The sequence below is a fragment of the Rhinoderma darwinii genome, chromosome 1, assembly GCF_050947455.1.
Source record: "Rhinoderma darwinii isolate aRhiDar2 chromosome 1, aRhiDar2.hap1, whole genome shotgun sequence".
Classification (NCBI taxonomy): Eukaryota; Metazoa; Chordata; class Amphibia; order Anura; family Rhinodermatidae; genus Rhinoderma; species Rhinoderma darwinii.
The window spans coordinates 127,270,123-127,297,118 of record NC_134687.1 but is presented as its reverse complement, the minus strand read 5'-3'; the positions used below and the strand labels follow the sequence as shown (position 1 = coordinate 127,297,118).

General features: G+C 40.6%; 1 protein-coding gene across 2 annotated transcripts in view; it reads right to left on the bottom strand.

Moving 5' to 3' along the window:
• The window catches only part of LRBA (LPS responsive beige-like anchor protein), a 641,245-nt gene that overhangs the window by 390,835 nt on the left and 223,414 nt on the right, over positions 1–26,996 (bottom strand). For both annotated transcript variants that reach the window (XM_075860361.1, XM_075860360.1), the window contains exon 35: positions 7,328–7,436. In XM_075860361.1, the coding sequence (XP_075716476.1) occupies positions 7,328–7,436 (109 nt within the window). The remainder of the gene's footprint in view (positions 1–7,327; positions 7,437–26,996) is intronic.

Below are 26,996 nucleotides of genomic sequence, written 5' to 3'. Positions count from 1 at the left end.
GGGGGATGTTAGTTAGCAACAATTTTGTGTGTTATAACTGCCTGTCTTACAAGCAGATACATTTAAGTTGAGAAAAATGCTAATTTTTGCAATTTTTCGCTACGTTTTGGTGTTTTTCACAATTAAATACTGAACATATCGAGCAAATTTTGCCAGTAACAAAGTCCAATGTGTCACGAGAAAATCGCAGAATCGCTTGGATAGGTAAAAGCATTCCGACATTATTACCACATAAAGTGAAACATGTCAGATTTGAAAAAGGAGGCTCTGTCAGGAAGGTCAAAAGTGGCTAAAGGGGTTAAAGGGGTTTAAGGGGTTAAATCGCTGTTTTCCCTGAGCTAGTAGGTGGAGCCTAACTGCTATTATGTCTTATGTACATTGCACACCTAGGGAAGAGAACATCCTGCTCTGAAATCTCTTTGTGTAGAACACACTCAGAAGCTGCAATAGCATGGAGGATATTATACATCAGTAACGATCAGTGTAGCTGTGAATCCAGCATCGGGGTGAAATAAAACACTTACTAGATGCTGAAGCAGCCTCTCTGTGTCAGTGTCCCTCTGCCACTCTCTTGCGCTCTGCCTGCTCCAGCTCCCTCCTCCCCGCTCTATAGACTTCTATTGGAAAATGTAACCTAATCCCCAAGTGAGCTTTCAGTCTGGTCTTGAGGAAAATGATTTAGCAGTAAATTCAGAGTGAACAATTTCGGAGGGAGAAATGGGGAAGGGAAGGGAGAAAGGGGGAGGGGAAAGAGGAGGAAAGGAGTCTGATAAGTGGAGAAAGTGTCATTTTTCTCTAATCAGATATATTACAAATAGTCACTAGTACAATTTATTTATGCAATTTGCCAGTGCTTATGTGCTCACCAAGTTGACATTTATGAAGGGCTATTAAACCTTAAACATTTTAGATTGGAGAGATTTAGTGGATTCCTTTAAAGTCAATATATCAGATGTGTATTAAATTGTCATAGAAAGCTAAATTCTTGGTGCAATCTGCAGCAGAATTTTGGCCCATTGTGCTTAGTAAGGCTACCCAACTATCAGTTATGCAAAGAATTTTCCTTTAACTCTGAAGTTTTGCTGAATTAAATGGTTTTCATCAGTATATACTGTAGAACGCCTAGATCATTGCTGTATTTTGTAGGGATGCACATAAACCCCAAATGCCAGTTAACCCAGCAGAGGAACGTATATATAGAGTAAGTGAAAATATGTTGTCCTCAGATGTTCCTGGTGTATGTATGTGAAGCTTTATATGCTTAAAAGGTTACAAAGTGTTTTCTTTATGATTTATTGTATCTTAAGACGCAGCAGAATTCATAAACAACAAAGTAACCTAAGGTCCGTAGTTGAAAAGAAACCAGTCTGTGTTTACCGTATCTCGAGAACAGAATATAAAGCAGAATGGAATACGATTAACTTTCAGGAGAACTGTAGAATTCTACGCATGATCAAATCTAACGGAGAAGAATAAAGGGCAGATTTCATGCATCTTGCAAATGCTACATTTATATATTAAAGATAAATGATCAATGGCATTTTTCTCTTCAGCATTCGTTTTAATAAATAAGAAAAGAATTTAAATTCACATTTTAGGGAGGGAAATAAATCCTTAAACATATTGCACATACAAATGCCTATAGGTGCAGGTAATATTTGAATTATCCCAATCATTAGAACTTCTGGCCCTGTTAGGGTGCCTGTACATGCAGCGATTAGAAGTAGTAGTGTGTGGCACAACCGAAAGCCTGAAAAACAGCACGCGGAATAAGCAAGGATTGATGCAGTTTTGCAGTGGGTTTTTTGGCCACCCAGCTTCACGTGTTCAAAGCCTTACGGCCAAAAAAAATCATGGCGATTTGCGCTAAACGAGATGTACTTTCAAATATGTACTGTACACTACAGTATATCGTTTTTACAAAAGAAAAAAAAAATCACTGGTTATATTATGAGTAGTGTCACACAAAATAAACATTATTGTAACAATTAGATAATTTGTCTCCGAATAAATATTTTGACTTCTAAATGTGTCATCTAAAGGAAATCTTCAAGTCTCAAAGGTTAAATATACTAAAATGGGTGCTGCCATACCCATCAATGACACAGTAACTTACAAAAGTCAAACAGCCAGTAATGTTGTGAAATAGCTTAACACTTTGTAGTAAAAGCCTCCCATTTATTAAAGGAGGATCTGTCACTAGGTCATTTAAGTTGAACTGGTGATCTGACCTGAACAGCGCTATCTCCCTAAATCCAGCGCCTTTTTAGAGCTTTTTTTTCCTGGACCCCACCATTCCAGAGATATGGCCCACCGATGTGTTGGCTCCCTCTATGCTTATTTGCTGTATTTAGCCAACAGGGCGTGAACTACTCTCAAGCTGCATCATGCTGATTGGTCAACATCAGAAGCAAGGAAGCTAGCGCCATCTTATTGGCCAACGACCGCAAATTAGCATAGAGGGAGCCAACACAACAGTGGACCATCTCTCTGGAATGGTGGGGTCCAGGAAAAAAAGCTCTAAAAAGGCGCTGGATTTAGGGAGATAGCGCTGTTCAAGTCAGATCACCAGTGTGTAGATTCAGCTTTTAATACCATTTTACAATTTACATAAAAGAAACATTGAACATTAAGTCAGAATAATTTTGTACATACACTGCATTATTTATCTTGTACGGATCCTGAATTACAGCCTGGAGCAGCTGAAGTCACATTTCTGCAGGCTTTTCAAAGAGATTTTAGCGCTAGAGTCTTCTGTCAAGACAAATAAACTGTCCCACTGCATTACAGAAGCACAGCAAACCAGTGAATACAGCTCTGGGCTGTAATACAGGCAATACAGATGCAATGTCTCTTGACAAAGTTAGGCAAGGTTAACAGTGTTTTTTTGTCCTCCGTTTAACGTATACGTCAGGAAAAGCTCCAGACGTATACATTAAACGGAAGCTGTGACAGTTGCCTGGCAGTAGCGTCCGTCAACCATAGACCAATAAGGGATCAGTTTAATATATACATTGTGAGCTTTTTCATGACGCATCCGTTAAACAGATGCCGCCGTTAGGCATTGGTTTAACACATCTGTCACACAATATAATTGGATCCGCATAAAGAAGATATCATGAAAAGCTATTGAAAAGCCCACGGCAAATCCGTTAAACAGTTGCCTGTAACCGATCAAATACGATGGCATCCGCCACCCACAGGCTAATAAGGTTTGTTTAATGGACATGTTCTTTTACAGGAAACCCGACGTACACGTTAAACGTAGGGGAAAACCGCAGTGTGAACCCAGCCTTAATCTTAGCCACTTTTACGTTTTTTATGTATGCATAAGTTGTAAAATCATTTTAAAAAGGTGGATACACTTTTTAGAAGTTTCTTAAAAACCAATGAGCCGCAAGTGTGCTTTATAAGGTATATTACAAGGTTATCACTTAACAGTATGATCAATATGATCAATAAAAATATCAGATGTCTTTAGGCCCTATTACACCGGCCGATAATCAGCCAGTCCAGCGAGCGCCGATCAACGAGACATCGTTGATCGGCGCTCGTTTGCTCCTGTCACACGGAGCTATTGATGGGGGCGAGCAGCCGTTACTCCGATCGCTTGTCCCCAAAAATCATCATGTCGGCAGCGCAGCTCCCTATTTACACAGGGAGATGTGCTGCAGACGATATTTTTATTTTTTAAAAGTATATAAAATCAGCAGATGATCGAGCGTTGGCTCATTCATCTGCGGATCACTGCCCTGTTTACACAGGGCTATTATAGACAACAAGCGTTCTATGAATGCTTGTCTGCCCGATAATCGCCCAGTGTAATACCCCCTTTAGTCATGAAACCAAGAGGTTATCTACCTGGTCTTAATAGGACACCAAAAATAAGTTCACACGTGGCAGATTTGTTGCAGACATCTCTGCGACTCTCCTATTCATCTGAATGGGGCTTGAAGAATCAACCCCATTCAGAGGGAAGTAATGGATTTTTTTCAGTTGCAGAGATTTCTGCAACAAATCTGTAGCGTGTGAACCTCCAATTATAAAAAAAAACATCAGGACTGCTTCTCTAGTCAAAAGGCTCAATGATTGTCAGAGACAGGGCATGGTTACTTAGGGGAAGTTGATAATAGTTCCAATAATTACTTTCCAATTAACCATCCTGCATCTAGTGCTATATCATAAAAAACGTTTATCAGCTCTTTAGAACTGAAACCTAAGAAACATTTGGCAAGACCAGATCAAATTAATATTTCATATACCAGTTAAAAAAGTCAAGCATGAAGTCGCTAAATATATCCCTTGATCAAGTTGTTAAGAATTCCCTATTTTAACAATTATGTAGTGATTGAAGAGGAGAAGACGTTTTATCTCCGCAGGACAGTCGTCAAATCTCTTCATGGGGCTAATGCTCTGTAATAAAGCCACACACAGCAAACATCTGACCACATCTCTGGTTGCAAAGAGGCAGTGACTATAGATCATGTGCAGAGATTTCAATGTACAATACACAGCATGCGAGCGTGGCCTGAATGAGCACTGTATGAAAATCAATGAGAATGACAGGCCTTTATCTTTACTTATGTCTCTTACCTGCAACTACAATGTTAAGAAACCAACTAGCACAAAGAGATACAAGGTAATCAATGCGGGAAGCCTTATTTCTCAGTAACGTAAAAAATAAACGTCTGTCAGGACATCTCCACCTAAAAAGACACTTTTTTTTTCAAATCAGTCTAAGTTCCCACAATATTTCTAAAACGTATCTTTTTAAATTGTTTTTTTATTCTCCCATTTCTTTTACAAAATTTTAAAAAAGCCTCTCTGAATTTGGGAAAAGACAAGTAGTAAAAATAAACCTCATCTGTAGACTGAAACTAGATCTTCAAAAGCTAAATTCTCACTTTTTTTTTTAAATGCCACTCTGCTCCTGCCAACCAACACCATCATGGAGAACACTCATGTGGACCGTATGGATTGTAATGTTGTTCCATATTAATAAGATCTATGGCACAAGCCTAATCAACGGCTTGCATCCTTCATGATCGATTAGGATCCTTTTTAATTTACGCTCGATAGCTTATAGTGGTTCTGTCCGGTATCTATTTTTTTTATTGGACAAATTAGCACAAAATGCTATGCTATTCTGCCTGTCAAAAAAAAACAAAAAAAAAACAAAAAAATCTTGCATCTAATATACGATCAAAAGGGAAGACTCACATATAAGGCGTATTAGTGATCAGTCTCGCTACTATGAGACAGATTAAGAATTTAATAGATTAATTGCAATACAAAGTTTCTAAGTAAAGTGGACTGTTAAATATTGGCAGAAGGGAATCTGATAAAAGACTAAAGCCTCACCTATTGGCTCAATATTGGGCATATCTAGATTAAACCCTATTATTCTATGTGGAATGGTTGGTCACCAGAGTATTGCTCATTACCGATTTTCTTGAAGTCAATCCTGCAAGCTTATAACTGACAGACTTATCTACGATGTATCGTTCTCGAACATCTACTGCTGGTTATTTTCATCTCCTTGCAAAGTAGCCCCCAACAATCCATCGCCACCATTAATCAAAGACTAAGTCTACCAGTTCCTGCTTTTTAGATGCTGCTGGCAGATTTCCATAAATTAGAAAAAGGCAACTACAGCACAAATAGTAAAGAAAAATTCAATTAATCTCATCTCTTTCTAAGCCCTGACCTATTTTTATTTACCCTCATCTCTACGTTTAAGGATCAACTTGTTGGCTTTCACCTTACCAATGTCCTCTCAATAATGACCTACTTGATCTTTTACATTTGGACTGTGTTCTCCACTGGGACTACAGTCACAAAAGTGTCAAATTACTGAATGCAAAGACATATGACCTCTTTTTTCTTATAAGTACTTCTGGATTTCTCCACAGAATTACCCATGAGTTATATATATATCTCTCAAAGTCATAATTCTTTCGGTTTTTGTGGACCGCCAAAATGTGTTCTTTTGTTTCCGTGGAAGTCCATCCTTTTCTGTTCCCCGATGCCACATAGAGCAGTGATGTGTAGTGGAAACAACCCAATAGTTTAAGAAATAGAAAGCTGAAAGAACAGTAAAGCTGCCGTGTCTAGACAGTGATTTTTGCCACAACACAGGTGGCACAACCAAAGATCACTTTGTCGCCCTGCCTGAATCGTTGTTATTGAAAGTGAATGTGGCCGCGTTGCGACTCATAGGTTGCAGTGACTGCAAAACGAGAGTTGCAATAATAAAACCAGCAGGTTCTGATTTCTTGGGACTGTCGGGTCACTGAAACCTGCAGGTAGCAACGCGGCCACATTCACTTTCATTAATTGTGACGTAGCCAGGGTGACACAGCGATCTTTTATCGTATGACCTGTGTCACAGCTAAAGTTGCCATATAGCCCTGGCCTTTAAGGTGTTGTTCCAACAAAAATAATTTATCACCCTTCCAAAGGATAGATGAAGGTAGGATTGCTGCGGATCCGTCAGACTAGTGGGACCCTGATGATCCTGGGCTCCCCATTTGAATGGAGTGGCGGTCACGCATGCGCACTAATGGCTATATTAATTTTTTACGGTACCGATGGACAGCCGAGAACTGTACTTGGCTATTTCCATCAGTTCACTAGAGAATAAATGTAGCGGTGGAGCGCATGTGAGACCACCGCTCTATTCAAAACAGGAGACACGGGACAATTGTGATCGCAGGTGTCCCAGTGGTGGGGCAACGATCATACATTTATCACCTATCTTGTGGATAGATGAAAAACCCCTTTAAAGAAGCGCTGCTTTGCTGTTGATTGATGGGTCTGATACTCCAGTGCGTCATACGCGGTTCTCCCCAAATCTTTATGTTGCAGAGTAGGACCAGGAGGAAAATCAGCTCACAATGCAGAACATTATCTAGTTTTGACAGACACTTGGCAGCTCATTTGCATAAAATGCATGGGCTAATAAAGCCACTTGTTACAAGTTATACTAGGATAACTATAAGAAACAGATGTTTTTACTTCTTTCCACCTTCGATATCTAGCGGTCTAAGTGATTTAGGGGTCTCAACTCGGACATATAAACGCAATTATATTAGTTGTGACCCAGCTTTTACAGAAACAAATTAAACCAAGGAATGACCGAATAGAATTTTCAACAACTTGAAAGGGAAAACTCATCAACCTATACTTCAAGCTGCTTTTTTACTATAAACCGTCTATGGGTTGAAATAACAAATTACTCCTTAAAATATCTTTCAAACTGCTCCATCTAGCCAGTGATAAAGCAAATGATGAAAAGTGTACAATGTAATAGATGGGTTAGACTTACCTCAAACTCTGCGTGTCTATGTATTTCTTCTGCACGCTGTCTGCTTAGGATAAATTCGGCTTCATTCGCTACCCTCACCAAGTGGTCTTTCATTGTTTGGCTCAGCAATCTGTAGCACACAAAATAAGGAAACTGTATTAAACCAGCTGAAAATACATATCAAATATATAAAGCAAAAGGGAACTATTTTGTAACAGTATTAAACTGTGGATTTATAACCAAATTATTATTTTGAATTTTTCATTTGGAATAGAGGCATAAGACATCCATGTAGACATGATGTGAGGGACAATTAGTAGCAATCTTCCAAGTACGTTTTCCAATTTTTCTATATAACAGTACAACATTGGGAGTAATCCTGGCTGTTTAGCCCCTTAGATGCCCCGGTCAATAATAAGCGCACCACATAGTAGTTTTACATAGGGAGGGTGCTACCCTAGGCCCATATCTGTAAATCTATTAGGCCCTCCTTAAAGAGGCTCTGTCACCACATTATAAGTGCCCTATCTCCTACATAAGGAGATGGGCGCTATAATGTAGGTGACAGCAGTGCTTTTTATTTAGAAAAACTATCTATTTTTACCACTTTATGAGCAATTTTTAGCTTTATGCTAATGAGTTTCTTAATGCCCAAATGGGCGTGCTTTTACTTTAGACCTAGTGGGCATTGTGCAGAGGAGTGTATGACGCTGACCAATCAGCGTCATGCACTTCTCCCCATTCATTTAGTCAGCAGATAGCGATATAGCTATATCGCTATGTGCAGCCACATACACAAAGACTAACATTACTGCAGTGTCCTGACAATGAATATACATTACCTCCAGCCAGGACGTGATGTGTATTCAGAATCCTGACACTTCTGAATCTTTTCTGTGAGATTTCCAGCAAGGCAAACGTAATCTCGTTTTAAATGACAGTTTACATAATAATCTCGCGAGATTACGTTTGCCTTGCTGGAAATCTCACAGAAAAGATTCAGAAGTGACAGGATTCTGAATACACATCACGTCCTGGCTGGAGGTAATGTATGTTCATTATCAGGGCACTGCAGTAACGTTAGTCTTTGTGTATGTGGCTGCACATAGCGATATAACTATATCGCTATCTGCTGACTAAATGAATGGGGAGAAGTGCATGACGCTGATTGGTCAGCGTCATACACTCCTCTGTATAACGCCCACTTGGTCTAAAGTAAAAACACGCCCACTTGGGCATTAAGAAACTCATTAGCATAAAGCTAAAAATCGCTCATAAAGTGGTAAAAATAGATAGTTTTCTAAATAAAAAGCACTGCTGTCACCTACATTATAGCGCCGATCTTCTTATGTAAGAGATAGGCCACTTATAATGTGGTGACAGTCTCTTTAAGCATGGCTTAATAGGCTGCTTGTCAGTGTAAGGCCTGCTTCGCATGGCCGTGTTCGGTCCGTGACTTACGGACCAAGGCAGTAGCCCCTGGATTGAAAATAAAATAAAAATGTCCCGTTTCTTCCCTTGACAAAAGACAAAAAAAACATTAAGAAGTTTGAATGAAAGGGGAAAAAAAAAAGAAGTTTAACCCCTTCCCGCACCTTGACGTAACTGCACGTCAAGATGAGCAGTAACTTTGCGCACTTGCAGTTACGCCTGTACTTTGACAGTTAACCGCCGCACGGCGCTACACCGCAGCGGCAGTTAACTGTGCAGGGTGTCTGCCCTGCATTCCCTGTTGCCGATCAGCGGCCCATTGCCGCTGATTTAGTCAGTTAACCTCTTCGACGCAGTGGTCGATTGCAATCGCCGCATTTAAGGAGTTTAGTGGAGATCAACAGCCCCCATGTGAAATCACAGGGGCTGGCGATGGTACCCATGGCATCCGGACGCCAGACAATGGCTTCCGGGCTGCCATGCACAGAAGCCTCCGAGGACCAGCTCGAGGCTGGTCCTTGTAGGCTTCCTGTCAGAGTGACTGTCACGTCACAATGACAATTGGAATACATTACACTACGTAGGTAGTGTAATGTGTTCCAGCAGCGATTAGAGCTGCAAGTCTAAGTGTCCCCTAATGGGACAAGTAAAAAAAATAAAAAAATGTTTTATAAAAGTTTTAAAAAAAAAGTTATAAGTTACATCAACAAAAAAAAATAATCTCTTTTTACCCCTATAAGTCTTTTATGATAGGAAAAAATATGAACACGTTAAAAGTACACATATGTGGTATGACCGCGTTCGTAACGACCCCAACTACAAAACTATAATGTTATTTTTCCCGCACGGTGAATACAGCAAAAAGAAAAAATAAGTTAAAAACCATGCCGGAATCACTATTTTTTGGTCATCACCCCTCACAAAATATACAATAAAAAGTGATCAAATAGTCGAATCCACGCCAAAATAGTACCAATAAAAACTACAACCCGTCCTGCAAAAAAACAAGCCCTTACACAGCTTTTTTGACTGAAAAAAAACAAAAAAAAAAACAGTTATGACTCTCAGAATATGGTGACACAAAAAATTTATTTTATAAAAAAGTGATTTTATCGCGCAAACGCTGCAAAACAAAAAAAAACTATATACATATGGTATCACCGTAATCGTATAGACCTGCAGCATAAAGTGAAATTGTATAGCGCAGGGTGAACACTATAAAAATAAAATAAAAACCAGGGTCAGTATTGCTGGTTTTTGGTCACCTTGCTTGCCAAAAAATTGAATAAAAAGTGATAAATAAAAAAAACGCATGTACCCCAAAGTGGTACCAATGAAAATTACAAATTTTGTCTGAACAAATAAGCCCTCACACAGCTCCGGTGGAGAAGAAATAAAGAAGTTCTGCCTCTCAGAATATGGCGATGCAAAATGTGCAGTGTGTTCAAATAGCGGATAAGATTGGGCGCGATTTATCAGTGCGACACTGGCCACATATCTGCGGATTATTATTTACCGCATTATTATACCCTCTTATTATGCCCTGATGTACACTGCACAGCTTACATACGCCCCCACATTATAAACTGAAATACCAGTAAAAAACGCCAAACAGAACTAGACTCACGTGCTGAGCCGGCTCCATACGTTGCGGGTGTCAGCTGTGTATTACAGCCGACACCCAGGACTAACGGACAGGAACAGCGATCGCGCTGTTGCAGGAGCTTGTAAAAATTACAATATACTGCAATACATCAGTATTGCAGTGTATTGTACCAGTGATCTAATGATCGCTGGTTCAAGTCCCCTAGGGAGGGACTAATAAAATGTGTAAAAAAAAAAGGAAATAAAAGTTATTCATGAAAAAAAATTAAATAGATATTTAAAATCCAAAAGAAAACCCTTTTCCCAATTCTTTCACTAAAGCAATGTAAAAAATACACAAAATTGGTATCGCTGCTTCCGTAAAAGTCCAAACTATTACAATATACCATTATTTAACTCACACGGTGAACGCTGTAAATAATAAAGTATTTAAAATGCCAAAATTGCTGTTTTTTGATTACCTCAGCTCTAAAAAAATGTTAATAAAAAGTGCTCAAAAAGTTGTACGTAACAGAAAATGGTACCAATAAAAACTACAGTAGGTCCCGCAATAAATGAGTCCTCACACCACTTTATTGACGGAAAAATAAAATGGTTATGGCTCTTGGAATGCGGGGAGTGAAAAACGAAAATAAAAAGCAAAAAATGGATCAGTCCAGAAAGGGTTAATTCATTTCTAATACAAAAGCATTTATGACCACATGTGGGTTATTGCCGTACTCGGGAGAAATTGCTTTACAAATGTTGGGCTGCTGTTTCCTCCTTTACTCTTTGTGAAAATTCAAAAATTCAACATTTTAGCGGGAATAATGTTGATCTTCATTTTCACAGCCTAATTGTAATAAATTCTGAAAAAGACCTGTGGGGTCTAAATGCCAACTATACCCCTAAATAGATTTCTTAAGTGGTGTAGTTTCCTAAATGGGGTCACTTTTGGGGTATTTTCACTGTTTTGGTCTCTCAGGGGCTTTGCAAATGCAACATGACACCCAAAAACCATTTCAGCCAAATCTTAGCTCCAAAAGCCAAATAACGCTCCTTCACTTCTAAGCCCCGCTGTGGGTTCAAAGAGCAGTTTATTACAACATATGGGGTATTTCCGTAATCGGGAGAAATTGCTTTACAAATACTGCAGTGTTTTTTCTCCTTTATTCCTTGTAAAAATTAAACATTTCTACGATTTTTCAGAAGAAAAGAGGATTCTCATCTTCACAGACTAATTCAAATACATTTAGCATAAAAACTGTGGGGTCAAAATGCTAACTATACCCCTAGATAAATTCAGTGAGGGGTGTAGTTTTCAAAATGGTCACGTTTTTTTTTTTTTACTGTTTTGGCACCACAAGACCTCTTCAAACCTGACATGGTGTCTAAAATATATTTAGAAAAAATAAAAATAAAAAAGGAGGCCCCAAAATCCTCTAGGCGCTCCTTTGCTTCTGAGCCTGGGGCTTCAGTCCATAAGCACACTAGAGCCACATGTGGGATATTTCTAAAAACTGCACAATCTGGGCAATATATATTGAGTTGCATTTCTCGTGTAAAACCTTCTGTGTTACAGAAAACACTATTACAAATGAATTTTGGCAAAAAGAAATTAAATTTGTACATTTCACCTCTACTTTGCTTTAATTTCTGAGAAACGCCTATACCCAATAGGCGTAAACATAAAACACTTTCTGAATGTTATTTTGAATACTTTGAGGGGTGCCGTTTTCAAAATGGGGTGAGTTATGGGGTCTTTCTAATATATAAGGCCCTCAAAGCCGCTTCAGAACTGAACTGGTCCCTGACAAAAATGGGCTTTTGAAATTTTCTTGAAAATATGATAAATTGCTGCTAAAGTTCTAGGCCTTGTAACGTCCTAGAAAAATAAAAGACTGTTCAAAAAACTGTGCAAATATAAAGTAAAGTAGACATATGGAACATATGAAATATTAACTATTTTGTGTGGTATTACTGTCTGTCTTCCATTCAGATACATTTAATTTTAGAAAAATGCTTTTTTTTTCTCACAAATATTACATTTAATCAACCGAATTTTTTTACTAACAAAGTACAATATGTCACGAGAAAATCTCAGAATCACTTGGATAAAAAGCATTCCAAAGTTATTACTACATAAGGTAACATGTCAGATTTGAGAAAATCGGCTTCGTCCTCAAGGCCAAAACAGGCTCAGTCCTGAAGGGGTTAAAATAGCCAAAGTTAACAAAAAAAAAAACAAAAAAAAACAAACCAAACTACTAAGATAACCCCCCTTTTTTCCCCTTACTATTTTTTTTCCCTAAAAACATATTTTAGCCTCTCTGTATCTTAACCTATAGGATAAAATGTGTTATTTTTGTCAACACATTGAACAATAAAAAAATTTAATAAGATAAATAAAAATAATAAAATGTGAATCCACACCACAGCGGCCACCTTCCACTGTATATTGCTGCCAGCACTTCTTGGGTTGTGTGGAAGTGCTGATCCAGAGAGACAAATCTAGAGAGTGGGTCCAGTGGAGTCACTGGCTAACAGATGTGATTCTTGCTAGGTACCAGCTCAAACTTATTCAAGCACTGCCAAGACAGCCTAGTGCTTACATGAATCATTCATTAGTAAGTTTGCAGATCGTACTTACTACAGTTTCCCATTAATGTACATTTTTCAGGATTTAGGTACAGCAGAAATCCAGATCCAATAATTAGATGGTGTTTCGATGAGTCTTCTAGTCCATTCAAACACTGAAGAGCATTTGAAACAGCTTCCAAAAAACGCATTTGTTTTTCCCCGGTTTGGTGTGTTTTTGGATGCAATTTGAGTAAAAAGCACAACTGCATCAAGAAAATGCACCAAAGCGTGGCAAAAACAAAACCAGTTTTCGGATGCGGTTTTACGGTGCGATTTCAGCCACATCAACCGCAACGTCTGAATGAACTGTTAAACCATGGAACACTGTACTTCTGTATTTGCAAAGTAGCCTCCAGATTACTGTAGCAGGTACCACAGTCTCAGTTTCTTTCATGGACATTTATGTATTTAAAACGTTATTAAAAATTCTTTTGCAGAGGGGGGGGGGGGGGGGCGTAACTGGATGCAGAACCGAAAGGAAGCTTAGTGAGAAAGCTCCATATTACCCAATCTAATTTGACGTAATCCTGTGTTCCCTTCATCAAATCCAGCAACCAGTACCATATTCCTACCCAGCGGGTGCCGCTGAACAGTTTGAGCCCAATATTGGGAAGAATGGACCTGTTTTGAAATCACAGCCTACCAAGTCGCCTAACACCTCAGACTAAACTAGTGACTGGCGCTCAGAGCTAAAGAGACCACCCAGCTACCAGGAGACTTTGGGGAAAAAAAATAAAAATAAAAAAAGACACCTAGATGCCTGCAGACCCAGGCTGAACAGAGTGTTTTCCATAAGCTAGACTGGCCTTTTGGTGCAGTAGAGGCAGGGAAACCACTACAGCCTCAGCAGTGTCCAGGTCAGTGTCCAGTGAATCCATGCAGCCACAGAACCTCTCTCCCCGCTCATCCTTTAGGTCCACAGGATGACTCTAGTTATTCAAATATTCGGAGACTGACTGCTCCCCTAAAAGGCCATACTGCCTAATACACGGCACCATTGTCCAACTCAGCAGCTTTTCATGCCGGAAACCTAATTTCAGTGCTTATATCCCCGACTCTTCCCTCGCCACCACAACAGGTTTAATAATTTTTTTTAGGTCCTCCTGTGGACTGCTACAGACTGCAACCCCATCTCCATTGTTAGAGCTCTGCTTTAATGTTTTAGGAGAAGACAACCTCTCCACTTAGAATGCATTTACACAAGGCAGATTTTGTTGCAGAAATGTCTGCAACAAAAAAATCAGTCCACTTTATTTGAATGGGGTTACCAAGTGCCATAATCTGCCGTATAATGCAATTACTTACGAATGTTTAATTGCCCAGAAAGCTAGAAACCTTGTAGGACTCCGCTACGAAGGAAATCACATAAGCATCTTCCAAGACATCTAAAACGCAGCTCTGCGGGGTACGTGGCCAACTGCTGATGTGAGAGGATGTGTGGCTGCAGCGCTGATCGGTATCCTGCTTTATTATATCCTGAGACTATATATCCTGACAAGATTCCATACCACCCACGTAAGGGAAGGAAATCTCCAAAGCGAAGGATGGGACCGACTAAAGCAGCGGAAAAACTCAAAATCTTATGCCCACGTGGCGAACCAAGATGGAGCTGGCGGGAGTGCATCTCTACAACCATCAGCAGCTGCCCTGGCTGTAGTGGAGAACCCTGCACATGCTGCCTCAAACGTTACAAAAGGCATCGGAGAAACTTCTAACGGCCATTTTAGAGAGCAGGACCTCACGCACTTAGAAGATTGACGAGGTTGAGGGTTGATGTGGGTTTGCTGCGTGAAGATCTCCAGAATCTGACAGAGCGGGTGACTGAGGTAGAGGGCCAGGTGTCCTCTCTGGAAGATCGTACCGCGAGCATGCCAGCCGATATACAAGATCTGCATCGGAAGGTAGATTTGTGGCGCCAGAAAGCGGACCTGGAAAATAGGTCGGGGCGTAAAGCTTAGGATTGTAGAAAAAAAGAGGAGGGGAACCTCCAGCTCACCTTGTGTGTACAGGTATTTGTACTCTGGTCTCCGCACGGATCCTCGCGTAGGCACGCGTTGTGTGAGATGCAGGAAAAACAGATGGGTTGGATCCAGCGTAGCTGCGGATAAAAAGGAACTTGTTCCAAGTTTAATGAGGATATTAAAAAGAGGTCGATCAGAGTGATGTCCTCGAGTGCTGGGAGAGAGATGGAAGGATTGAAGAAGCCACTCTGATAGACCTCTTTTTAATATCCTCATTAAACTTGGAACAAGTTCCTTTTTATCCGCAGCTACGCTGGATCCAACCCACCTGTTTTTCCTTAGGATTGTAGGTCTCCCTGAGAAAGCAGAAGGGCAATGCCCTGGGGAATTTGTGTAGCGCCGGCTTAAAGATACCTTCCCGGAGGCCTAATTTTCTATAGCGTTTGCAGTGGAATGGGAAAAATCGCGCGCCAGCTAAACCTCCCATCCCAGGAGCCCATCCCCGAGGCCCCTGTTGGCACAGTCGCTTAATTGTAAGGACCGGGATACCGTTCTATTGGCAGCACGCAAGGCTGGAGCAATCCAGTTTGAAAACGTTTCGGTCTCCATATTTCCCGATTTTTCTCCTGATTTACAGCGCTAGAGAGCATCCTATGTTCAGATCAAAAGACGTCTATGGGATTTGCAGATCCCGTATTCAATGGCCTATCCTGCTCGCCTCAGAGTTGTAGATGGTGATCGTGCTTTATTTTTCACCACTCCATCTAATGCGGATGACTGGCTCACTAAAAACAAACGTTCTCCTCGCCGCTGACCTTAATGGATATTGGTGATGGGTGACTATAACAGCTATAGAGTTTTTTTGTTTGTATAATACTCTCAGTCATGTATGCTACATCTGATCCTTGCTATTACATGTGTTTCTGTCTGATGGGGGGGGGGTGGGTTATGGTTGTTTCATGTGGGTGGTTATGTGATCCTTATAATACTGGTCTTTAAGGATATGGGTATATATTCACTGCCTTATTCTACCTGTAACTGAAAAATAACTCATGTTATGGGCGACTGATGAGTGACCAGATGTAGATGCTACTGTTTTGTTTTCTGTGGATGCTGGTCGGATGGAAGCTATGGTACTTAATCACTTTTGAGACTTGACGTCAGACGACACTCTTGCTGTGGAGACTATCCCCTAACTTCTTCGGCTGCGACAAAGTTGGCTCCAGTTGAGCAATGTTTTCTCCTAGTTGTTCTCTACAGGTTTGTGGGTCGATTTGGTTTGCAGAATGTGTAATCTTCATGTACTGTGGACACTAACATTTTGCTTCTGGTTCAGGGTTTTAGATGTTCGGCTACTGCTTCATGGAAATCTGGGGTACAGCTGCTGGAATGACCAAAACATGACAAAATGGTGGGAACAAAGATAATGTCCTGGAATGTGCGAAGTAAGGGCTCCCCTGACAAAAGACATATTTTTTCGGTGCTGAGACACCACCAGTCCCATTTAATATGTTTGCAAGTAACGTATATGACATCTGAAACTGTACATACTTTGAATAAACCCTGGTTACAGTGGGTTGGGCATGCTTCACATACCTCTTCTTCTAGAGGGGTGGCAATACTAGTACACTCTAAGTTAAGATGGGTCCAGTATTGACCCTAACGGTAGGTTTATATTTCTGCATGCACTTATTAATGTGTCCCTATGTGGTAATGGGGATTTATAACCCACCCCCCCCTCCCCCACGTTGGAGATTATACTAGGTGTGATGAGCTGTGCACCGTTATAACCGGGGACTCATATTATGATGGGGGATTTCAATCTTATTATTGACCCATATATGGACCGTTTATACCGACCTGAAGGGTGTAATTCTGCTGGGCCATCTTGGTTGAACTTGCTCATGCAAGGAATGGGATGGTTAGATCTGTGGAGGGTTAACCGTTCTGGTGTTAGGGAATTTACATGTCATTCCCCCCAACATAATGCATTATCCAGAATAGACTACATGTTTGGCTCTTCTGCTATATTGAGAGATGTAATTTCCCATTTACCACAGGGTATATCTGACCCTAGTCCATTATTGCTGACACTTCAACATACTCAGATAGGTCGGAGGGGGGTGAGTAAGATTCACCCCATCTGGCTCCAGCTTATTCAGCAGAACGATTGGATACCTGACCAATTGTCAATATTTCTCGATGCCCATTCTCAAATGAAGGACTGTATACTTGTATGGGATACTCAAGGCTTATCAGAGGGGGTGTCTTAGGTCATCCATCTCTTATGTAAAGCGTTCCTTGGCCCTACAGGAGGAAGATTTGGCACGAAAATGTGCGTACAGGATCTGTCCCCGTTTAATAGAACTGAACGGTTAGATTTGGACAGACAATTTCAATAAGTTCTGAAGGATAAATCAAACAATCCCAGTTTGAGTTGGGAAACCAATGCGGTAAATTACTTGCTCAAGTGATTACGAACAATTCTGTATCTCCTCCTATACTTCGTTTATTGGGGCAGGATAATAGTTCAGTCACATCACCAGAAGCTATTCTTAACCAATTTGCATTGTTTTATAGTCAATGGTATACTTCTCGGGTTGTATATGCCCTGGATGAGCTGGAGTCAGATGGTGTGTCTTTCCCAGTGTTGTTGCCTGATAATGTGCAGATGTTGGAAGCACCGTTTACGTTAGAAGAGATATTGGAGGGGATGGCATCAATTTCCAAGGGGGAAGTCAACTGGACAAAATGGGATCCCAATCGAGGACTATTTACAATATGGGGAACTGCTAGCTCCTCAACTAATGTCCCTTCTTGATTATATGTTTCAGAAATCTGCCCTCCCGGATTAGATGTGCGATGTAACCTTAGTAGTTTTGTTAAAACCAGGGAAAAATCCCGAGGATTGTGGGTCCTACAGACAGATATGGTTGTTAATGCTGGACTATAAAATATTGACTAAGTTGCTAGCTAATGGTTTCTGCAAAAGTGATAACAGATGCCATACACCCAGGCCAATGTGGTTTTATACCCGGTAAGTTCACCTCTGAGAATGTAAGACGGGCCCAGGTTGCGTCGCAGGTCAGATGAGGGGAGCAGCAGGACTGGGCCTTGGCTTCCTTAGATGCGACCAAGAGGTTCAACTCAAAATCGAATGGTCTTACCCATTAGCGGTGCTTCGCAAATTTGGATTTGGAGAACGTTTCATTAAGTTGGTGTCTGTTGTATCAGTTCCCAGGGCGCAGATGAATGGGATCCTGTCCCCTTCCTTCGGCCTCCATAGAAGCATTGGGTGTCCCCTTTCGCCACTCCTCTTTTCGCAATTGCTATAGAGACATTAGCTCTCCGGATTAGACAGGATACTGCATATTTAGGCATTAGAATAGGTTCTCGTGAAGATCGTATAGGCCTATATGCGGATGACATGGCACTTTTTGTGGCTAATCCCAATGCTATTCTTCAAAGAGCTATTTCCATTATTAACACTTTTTGGAAATATTCCGGTTTATTGATTAACTGGTAGAAATCTTTCTTGATTGCCACGGATAGTACTCCGTCCAATGATTTGAATGTCACACCTCTACTACAATACCTTAGGGACAAATTCCAGACATGGACGCTTCTGCCTCTCCCTGTGGCAGGTAGGATAAGTCTTTTGAAAATGATTATATTACCCAAAATGCTATATATATTGATGCGATTGTACCTAAAAGCTTTTTCAAGATGGTAAACTCTCTGTTTGCACTGTGTGTGTGTGTGTGTGTGTGTGTGTGTGTGTGTGTGTGTGTGTGTGTGTGTGTGTGTGTGTGTGTGTGTGTGGGGGGGGGGGGGTCTAAGCTCAAACTGTCAGCTCTTCAAAGACCTAAATATGAGGCCGGAGCTGCACTGCTGGATTTTTTTCCTATACTATCTAGCTGGCCAGTGCTTCGCTACCTGGTAACTTGGGTCTCTTCCCTCCTTGATATCAAATGCTGTACTTCATTTAGCTCATGTCTTGAGCTTGACTACCCTATGGCCGGTGTTAAAACCGCATGATTACCGTCAACGTCATCTGCTACCTTTACACAGATTGGCGAGGAGGGTATGGCAACAGGCTTAATCTGTGACTGGATTTGCTGAGGTGGTGGCTGATGTTCCTCTTTGGGATAATCAGAGTTTCTCTCACCTCTTGGGTTCACTTGGGAAGTATTACTGGATTTCTACAGAGTTATATCTTTTGTCACAATTACTAAAATTATGCTGGTTCTGTTATGTCTGTGAGTGAGATTCCATAGTCCTTTGCCGTGCCTCAGAGGGATGCATTATTCTTTATGCAACTTCATTATGCAGTGACTACTCAGCTTCCGTCAGCCTCCACCACATTCTCCCGATGTCCCCTAGTGGCCCTTTTAGACTCTCAAACACCGAAAGGATGTGTATCTATTATCTATTCCCATTTGATGGATGCAAAAATACGACAGGAACCCATTGCAGCGGAAAGTAAATGGAGGATTGGAAGGAAGCCCAAGGGTCCCATTTATTAGTTTCCCCAGCTCCTAATAATAAATTGGTGAAACTATATATCATACATTAATGTTATATAACACCGATCAGATTGCGACACATGGGAAGGATGGATACTTCTTTTTGTCAGAGATGTGGTGAGGTTGGGGGTGGATTTTGTACATCTCATGCGGCAGTGGCAGCTGTTTTTTGCCTTTTGGAATGAGGTGATATCCTTATTAACTTACATAGTGGGGAAAGAGGTCCAACTTGATCAAAAATTGTGTTTACTGGGCTTGATGTCAGAGGAAGGGTGGTCGGTACATGAGGATCTTCCTTAGGGAGGCACTTTTCATGGCTAGGAAGGTGGTGGCTATGCGATGGATGGCTGATAGGACGCCGATGATAAACTGGCGTAAACTGATAGATGATAACCTTCCGCACGAGAAAATTGTATACAAGAACCGTGGGTGCCCTGCTAAATTTACTTTAATATGGGGTAGTTGGTGCTCCCATAATCTCACTCACTGTACAGTTAGGGGATTACGTGATTCATTGACCAATGCGATGTCTGGGTCTTACTAAGTTATAACTGCTGGAAGTAGTGTACTCTTCTAGGTAATTTGTTGCCTACCTGCGTGTGGGATACAGGTCTTACTCCTTATGCTTATTGACATTTAATTTTAATTTTTTTGTTTAAAGATGCTCCCTATTGTCTTCTGGAATTTCGGTTACATATTATTATGATGTTTATATCCAATTGACCCAGTTTTACTTTTCAATAAAACGATCTGAAAAAAACAATGCAACTCTACTCAAAAGACGACAATTTTGACCACTTACGGAATCTCATCGCCAGCAAAAAATACAATAATGTTGGAAAACACTTTTTGTGACATGTCAATTACTATGACACCCATACCATTATATGCCCTCCGACTGACCTACAGCAGATAGAAGAGCTGCTACAGAAACAGGGGAACTGGATCCAGCGCTGAAAGGTGCAATTTCTATTAAAACGGGAATCTGTTCCCAAGTTTTATTTTGTCTTGGTTAAAATCGCAGCAAAATCTACGAGACAGCAGTTAGTGACGGGTAGGTAGAGTCCAAAGTAACAGAGAGAAAAGGAGGATAGGCGGTAGCCTACGCGTTTCAGACCTCCACTAGGTCCTTAGTCATGGCTTATGGTGAGGCTAGGTAACCAACTTTACTTCCCTGGCTACCTGTCACAGACCTGGCAACTAACGCTACCATTACCGGGACCAAGGGTTCAGGACCATGACAGTAAACGATCTTCTAAGAGTCTAAAAGCCCACAAATAACGAGACAGCTTAGAGAACAGTTGTTACCTCCTGTACAGCCCATCTATGGTTGTTATACTGTATTAATGTCTATTACACAAGCTGTAATTATTTTATTAAGCAAACACCACAGAAGAGGGGGCACACACCATGACTACCAGATCTCAGGTGAGATGAACGCTGAATCAATAGTGGTAAACATATTGTCTAAGTCCCTAGGCCCGGCCCAACTACAGCTCCTTCAAAAAGGCCTATAATTTTGCCCATCATATAGATATGATCTTTTCCAACTAGATATGGATCGGAACAGGTTCTTCAGATCATTAAGACTTCGGGTTTCCTCATCTTTGGAGAAATGTACCCGAAGAACAGAAACCGCTACCAGTCCAGTTTCAGCATCAACTATCAGTTCCAAGAGTCTGGGTTTGAGAAATAAGAGAATGTTTTCTCCACCTAAGAAATCCCCACCTCTCGAAACATTTATCTGGTTTGTCCATCAGGACATCGAGATGTTTAGTCACGACTTCAACTTAGGATATTATAAGAGTCAAACTAATTTAAGTAACTTGCATAGACAGGCTCTTTCTTCACTGATTGAAGACAGAGAACCCAATCAAACCGGCTGACAAGGGCGGAGCCCTAGTCATCATGGACAAACGTGATTATGTATGTGAAGTGAACAGACAACTTAGTAATGAGACGGTATACAGCATCATTGATCATGACCCAACAAAACACATCGCAGAGAGGATTAGGGGCATTCTAACCCATCACCTAGAGACAGGCACAATAGAGCTTGATACAGCAAATTACCTCACTAAACAACATCCAATCACTCCAGCCTTCGATATTCTCCCAAAAATACATATAAGATTAGATAAACCACCAGGCCGACCCATTGTAGCCTCAACAGATTCTATTCTCTCTCCTTTATCTATTTTTTGGGAAAAAATTCTAACCCCCATTGATAAAACACACAAAATAGTTTATTTTGGACACCTCATCCTTTCTTGCCTTAAAGGGAATGTGTCACTAGAAATTATTCCTTTTTTTTCCAGCTAAACAATTAGTATTTAAGTGATTACACATTGTTTTAATTTTTTTTTTTCACAAGTCAGGAAATATTATAAATTAGATTCTAATTTATAACATTTATATGTGCAGCTCCCAAAATTGCAGCATGGTCACTGTGGTAAAGCAACCTCATTGACGTATGCTGCAAATTTGGGGTGGACACACTCTCCCCTAGTGTCCTCACACAATCCCCCCTCCCTTCTTCAAACCTCCTACACTATGCCATTTTCTGAGCGGCTGCACAGTGCTAGGAGGATTAGATACAGGGCTCAGCAGACCGTATCACACGAACATAATATACACGAACATAATATACACGAACATAAATTACCTGCTCCTGCCGCCGCCTCTGCTGGTCTACGCTCCTTTTCCTTGCACCTTGGCTTCGTTGAACATATGACCGGAAGCCGCGGCCAGAAGTCGCCATCTGTTTGGCAGCGGGTTCCGGTACACATGAAAATGGCGCCGGATTTCGCTCTACGAACGATCTTGGTTTGTGTAGGAGCGGCGCATGCACCGTTCCCACACAGACAGCACACGCAACTGAGAATGGAACGGCTCCCGCTCGCATTCTCTATGGGGTTGTATGTGCCGTATTCCATCTCTGTATGTGTGGTTAATCGACACATACAGAGATGAAAAAAAAAATGGCAGCCCCATAGAGAAGTAGAAGTCAGAAAACATTAAAAAGTAAAACATGAGAACACAATTAAATAAACATTTTGAAAATAGTGTATTAAAAGCAATATGATGATAAAATAAAAAAATAATTCATGACACCTTCCCTACGTGATATCAATATAGTCCCGATGGAAACCAGTTTAGTCACATGGGATGTCAGTAGTCTGTACACATCGATTAGACGCAATAAAGGCTTAGAGGCAATACGAGAAATCATTGCACAAACCAACAAAGATCCAGAGATTACCAGGCTCTGTATGGATCTGCTGGAGATCATCCTCAATGAGAATTTCTTTATATTTGAGGATAAATATTTCATACAAAAACAAGGGACCGCCATGGGCTCGAATGTAGCTCCCCCTTATGCCAACTGTTACATGGCCTCATTTGAGGACAAATACATATATGTGAATAATTTGTACTCCACCCACGCTGTAATTAGGAAACGATACATAGAGGACATATTCTGTATATGGAACGGCCCCATCAACACACTTGTACAATTCTCTAATTATATGAATTCAGTATGGCCAGAGTTGCAATTCACTATGAATTACAGTGAATCCTCGATAAATTTTCTGGACACTGTGGTCCGCAAGGATACTGTAGGCAATCTCAGTACAGACTTGTACACCAAAGACACTGAGAAAAACAGCCTACTACATTTCACCAGCTGTCATCCATTAGCTACAAAATCATCTCTTCAAAATTCCCAATTCGATAGAATCTCCAGAATAGTGGATGATACGAGCCTGAGAACCATAAGAATAAATGAAATGACAAAAACATTCAGAGAAAGAGGCTATCCGGAAGACATCATCCATAAAGCCCAGAGACAAAACACACCTAGAGCAGACAGGAAGACGACCAAACGTATACCATTTGTACACACGTTTCATCCATGCTCCTAGTACATCATATCATTAAGAAATGTTAAATACTTGTGTCAAAAAAGACAAAAGTATAATAGGTATGACACTTTTATTGGCTAACCATAAAAGTTCTATATGCAAGCTTTCAGAGCACAGAGGCCCCTTCTTCAGGCAGTTTACAAATGAATGACTTAGAAAAAAGCACTAAATGTTGTGCTTTTTTCTAAGTCATTCATTTGTAAACAGCCTGAAGAAGGAGCCTCTGCGCTCTGAAAGCTGCATATAGAACTTTTATGGTTAGCCAATAAAGGTATCATACCTATTATACTTTTGTCTTTTTTGACACAAAAGTATTTAACATTTCATATTGTCTCTGGCTAACACGGTACTACACTATTTTTTATCATATCATTAAAAAACACTGGTCATTGCTGGGGAATGCATATCTACACATTGAGGAATTCCAGACGCCTTTTCTACCATGCACCAAAAAAACATCTAATTTAAGAAATAAACTGGTTAGAGCTTGACATAGGATCAAATAGAAAAGTGTCTAGACAACAATTCCTCAGTACCCCCCAAAAAGGAACATTCCCATGTCTATCATGCATATAATGCTCACACATAATTAAAGGTGACAAAATATTCCATCCACACACAGGACAAGCCATCCCAATCCGAGACCATTTCACCTGCAACAGCAATTTTGTGGCATACGTCATTCGGTGCCCCTGTGGCTTAGCATACGTGGGTGAAACCACCCAACTTATTAAGGAAAGCATCAAACAACATAAATCCATAATATAGTGGCAACACACTACTGCCCATTCCTGCGCAAATTCTACAACATAAACACAATATTGCTCAACTACGCTTTCAAGTAGTGGAACACGTACCAGCACCCAGAAGAGGTGGGAATAGAATTCAGATCCTGAAACGGAGAGGCCTTTTGGATATACATGTTACAAACACTGGAACCAAAGGGGTTAAAAAGGGAATATGAGATAAGTAGCTTTAGCTAATAGCTATATCATGTCTTGAATGAATTCTTTATCTAATTCTCATTAGATTTCTATTTTACTATTTTCCTCTATATATGGTTTATCTACTAACAACATCATTATTGTACCCTCTGACCTACAGATTTGATTTACCAATTTACTATAGTGGTTTGGCGGATGACGGACATCGGTGAAGTATCCTTCTCCAATTGGGACTGTATACACTTTAAGCTATCCATTACACTAAACAGTAGGGATCTACATTTATAATACACCATATCAAGCAATACTATTATTAAATGGTACCAATAGCCAAAATAATTAGTATGGTAACAATGAAGAGAATGTCACTTACTCTGCCCTTTCCTGATTTCATGTACCACTCACACCCTTCTCAAAGATGGCGCTGTCCCACAGACATCACTTCCGGTTTAGACAGTATACACAGCTACACGCTGTAGTAACACAAACCCTTTTTCATAGTGCATTGCCCCTGGATATGAACCATTACACCGATGACAAGTGTGTATCATGCAGCATTTCCATTTCGCTCCCCAAATACAATGAACTAGACCTATTCCAAGATGGCGCTGCCCTTCCTACCCAACTTCCGGTACCAGCGACTCGATTCCCTCCCACACTCCTACGTCATGAGTAACATAGACGCATACATGTGACCCAAACCGGAAATCCGGAGGTCCTTATAAGGAGGAGCGCTGGAAGATACTAACAGCGCTCTCATAAGCGATATATTGCTATTCTTTGCGCCGTCACGCCGTCCTACCAGTATATCGTAAAGTAAAGGTAATTACACCTAGATTAGGGACCCCTTGATGTTTTAATATATAATGGGTAACTATTTTTTCCACATTCACAATGATGCCTCCCTCACAATACCATACACTGACCACTTTGGACTATGACTAAATTATTCCAGACCACTGTATAGAACTGTACATGTGTATATGTATTCAATATGATGCCTCCCTCATGATGTACTTGTCATCTCATCCTTAGTAGCATACACTTACGATCTTTTAACCATGATGCCTCGCTTATACCATGCCTCTCTCCTATGGAACTATAAACATTATGCTATACATGACTATTCTAGACGAATACATCTATATACCTTAATTTTTTACATATATCCAGAGAGATCGACGTACTATACATATATATGGTGATATTATACATCTTGTGACACGTCTCTATTTAAAAACAACAACTACTTACCTGCACACAATCATGCAGCATATTAGACAATACGGACCAATACTTGTGACCGCGTTAATCCATTTTTTCCTACATTGTATGATTACATCTATTTTGTATATTTGTATATATGTATATACTGTATGTTTTGTAATGTCCTTTTTGACCTATCACATACTTTGGTATTATATGGAATAACATGTGTATTTATCATTAATCTCTAGTGCTTGAGAAAGGTCCGTGCTGTGACCGAAACATTGCACCCTTGTATGAGAGATTAAAGTGTTTACCTGCAAAATTACCCCTACTGTTGTGCGTAATACATTCTGCAGTCTACAGTCTACTATTCATGCACCCTTATACTGAATCAACTGGTGCTATCTAAACCTACGTCGTATTTTATTAAGCAAACACTTGTTAGGAAAACGCCACTTCCCTTAAGATCACCATGACTACTGTTCTAGCTTCTGGATGGATCGGTTTTACTTTGAGCTTCTCTTTTCTCTGTCTTTCTGCCAATTAGGTGTGGGGTTGTATTTATAACTGGCTTCCCCAACCTGGTCTTTGCTTGTGATTTTCTTAGTCTTCTGATCAAGCTCTGACACTTCCTGTACTTCTGACTTCTTGGAAACTGACCTCGTCTTGTCTCTCGGTAACCCCTTGTTTACCGATTTTGATTATCTGCTCCCGGCTGGTTTTGACCTCTGCTATACCGGATTTCCACTTGCTCTGTTTTGAACTTTCTGTTTATCCTCTGGCTGGCTGGTTCCGGTTATGGTTTGCCTGCATTGCACCTCTTATCCAACGCTGAACTCTGCTAAAGATAACCTGGGTTCAATGCAGCAAAGACCATCCCACCTTGCGGTCGGCTCTTGCAAAAACCTTAGACTCGGTGGATTAGAGTAGTAGCGGAAATAAGGTTGCGGTTATATTTGCACGCTCTCTCCCGGCAGTCTCCAGCCGCCTTGGGGGAATCACTCAACTTGCAATTCTTTAAAGAGGCTCTGTCACCAGATTATAAGTGCCCTATCTCCTACATAATCGGATCGGTACTGTACTGTAGATAACAGCAGTGGTTTTTATTTTGAAAAACGATAATTTTTGAGCAAGTTATGAGCAATTTGAGATTAATGCTAATTCACTTCCTAATAACCAACTAGGCGTGTTTTTACTTTTGACCAAGTGGGCGTTGCGAAGAGGAGTGTATGACGCTGACCAATCAGTGACCCATCAGCGTCATACACTTCTCATTGTTCCAGCCCAGCTTCTTTCACTGCACAATCACACTGTGCTGTGGATCATGCTGGGCTGGAACAATGAGAAGTGTATGATGCCGATTGGTCACTGATTGATCAGCTTCATACACTCCTCTGTACAACGCCCACTTGGTCAAAAACAAAAACACGTCCAGTTGGTCATTAAGAAACTTATTAGCATAAATCTAA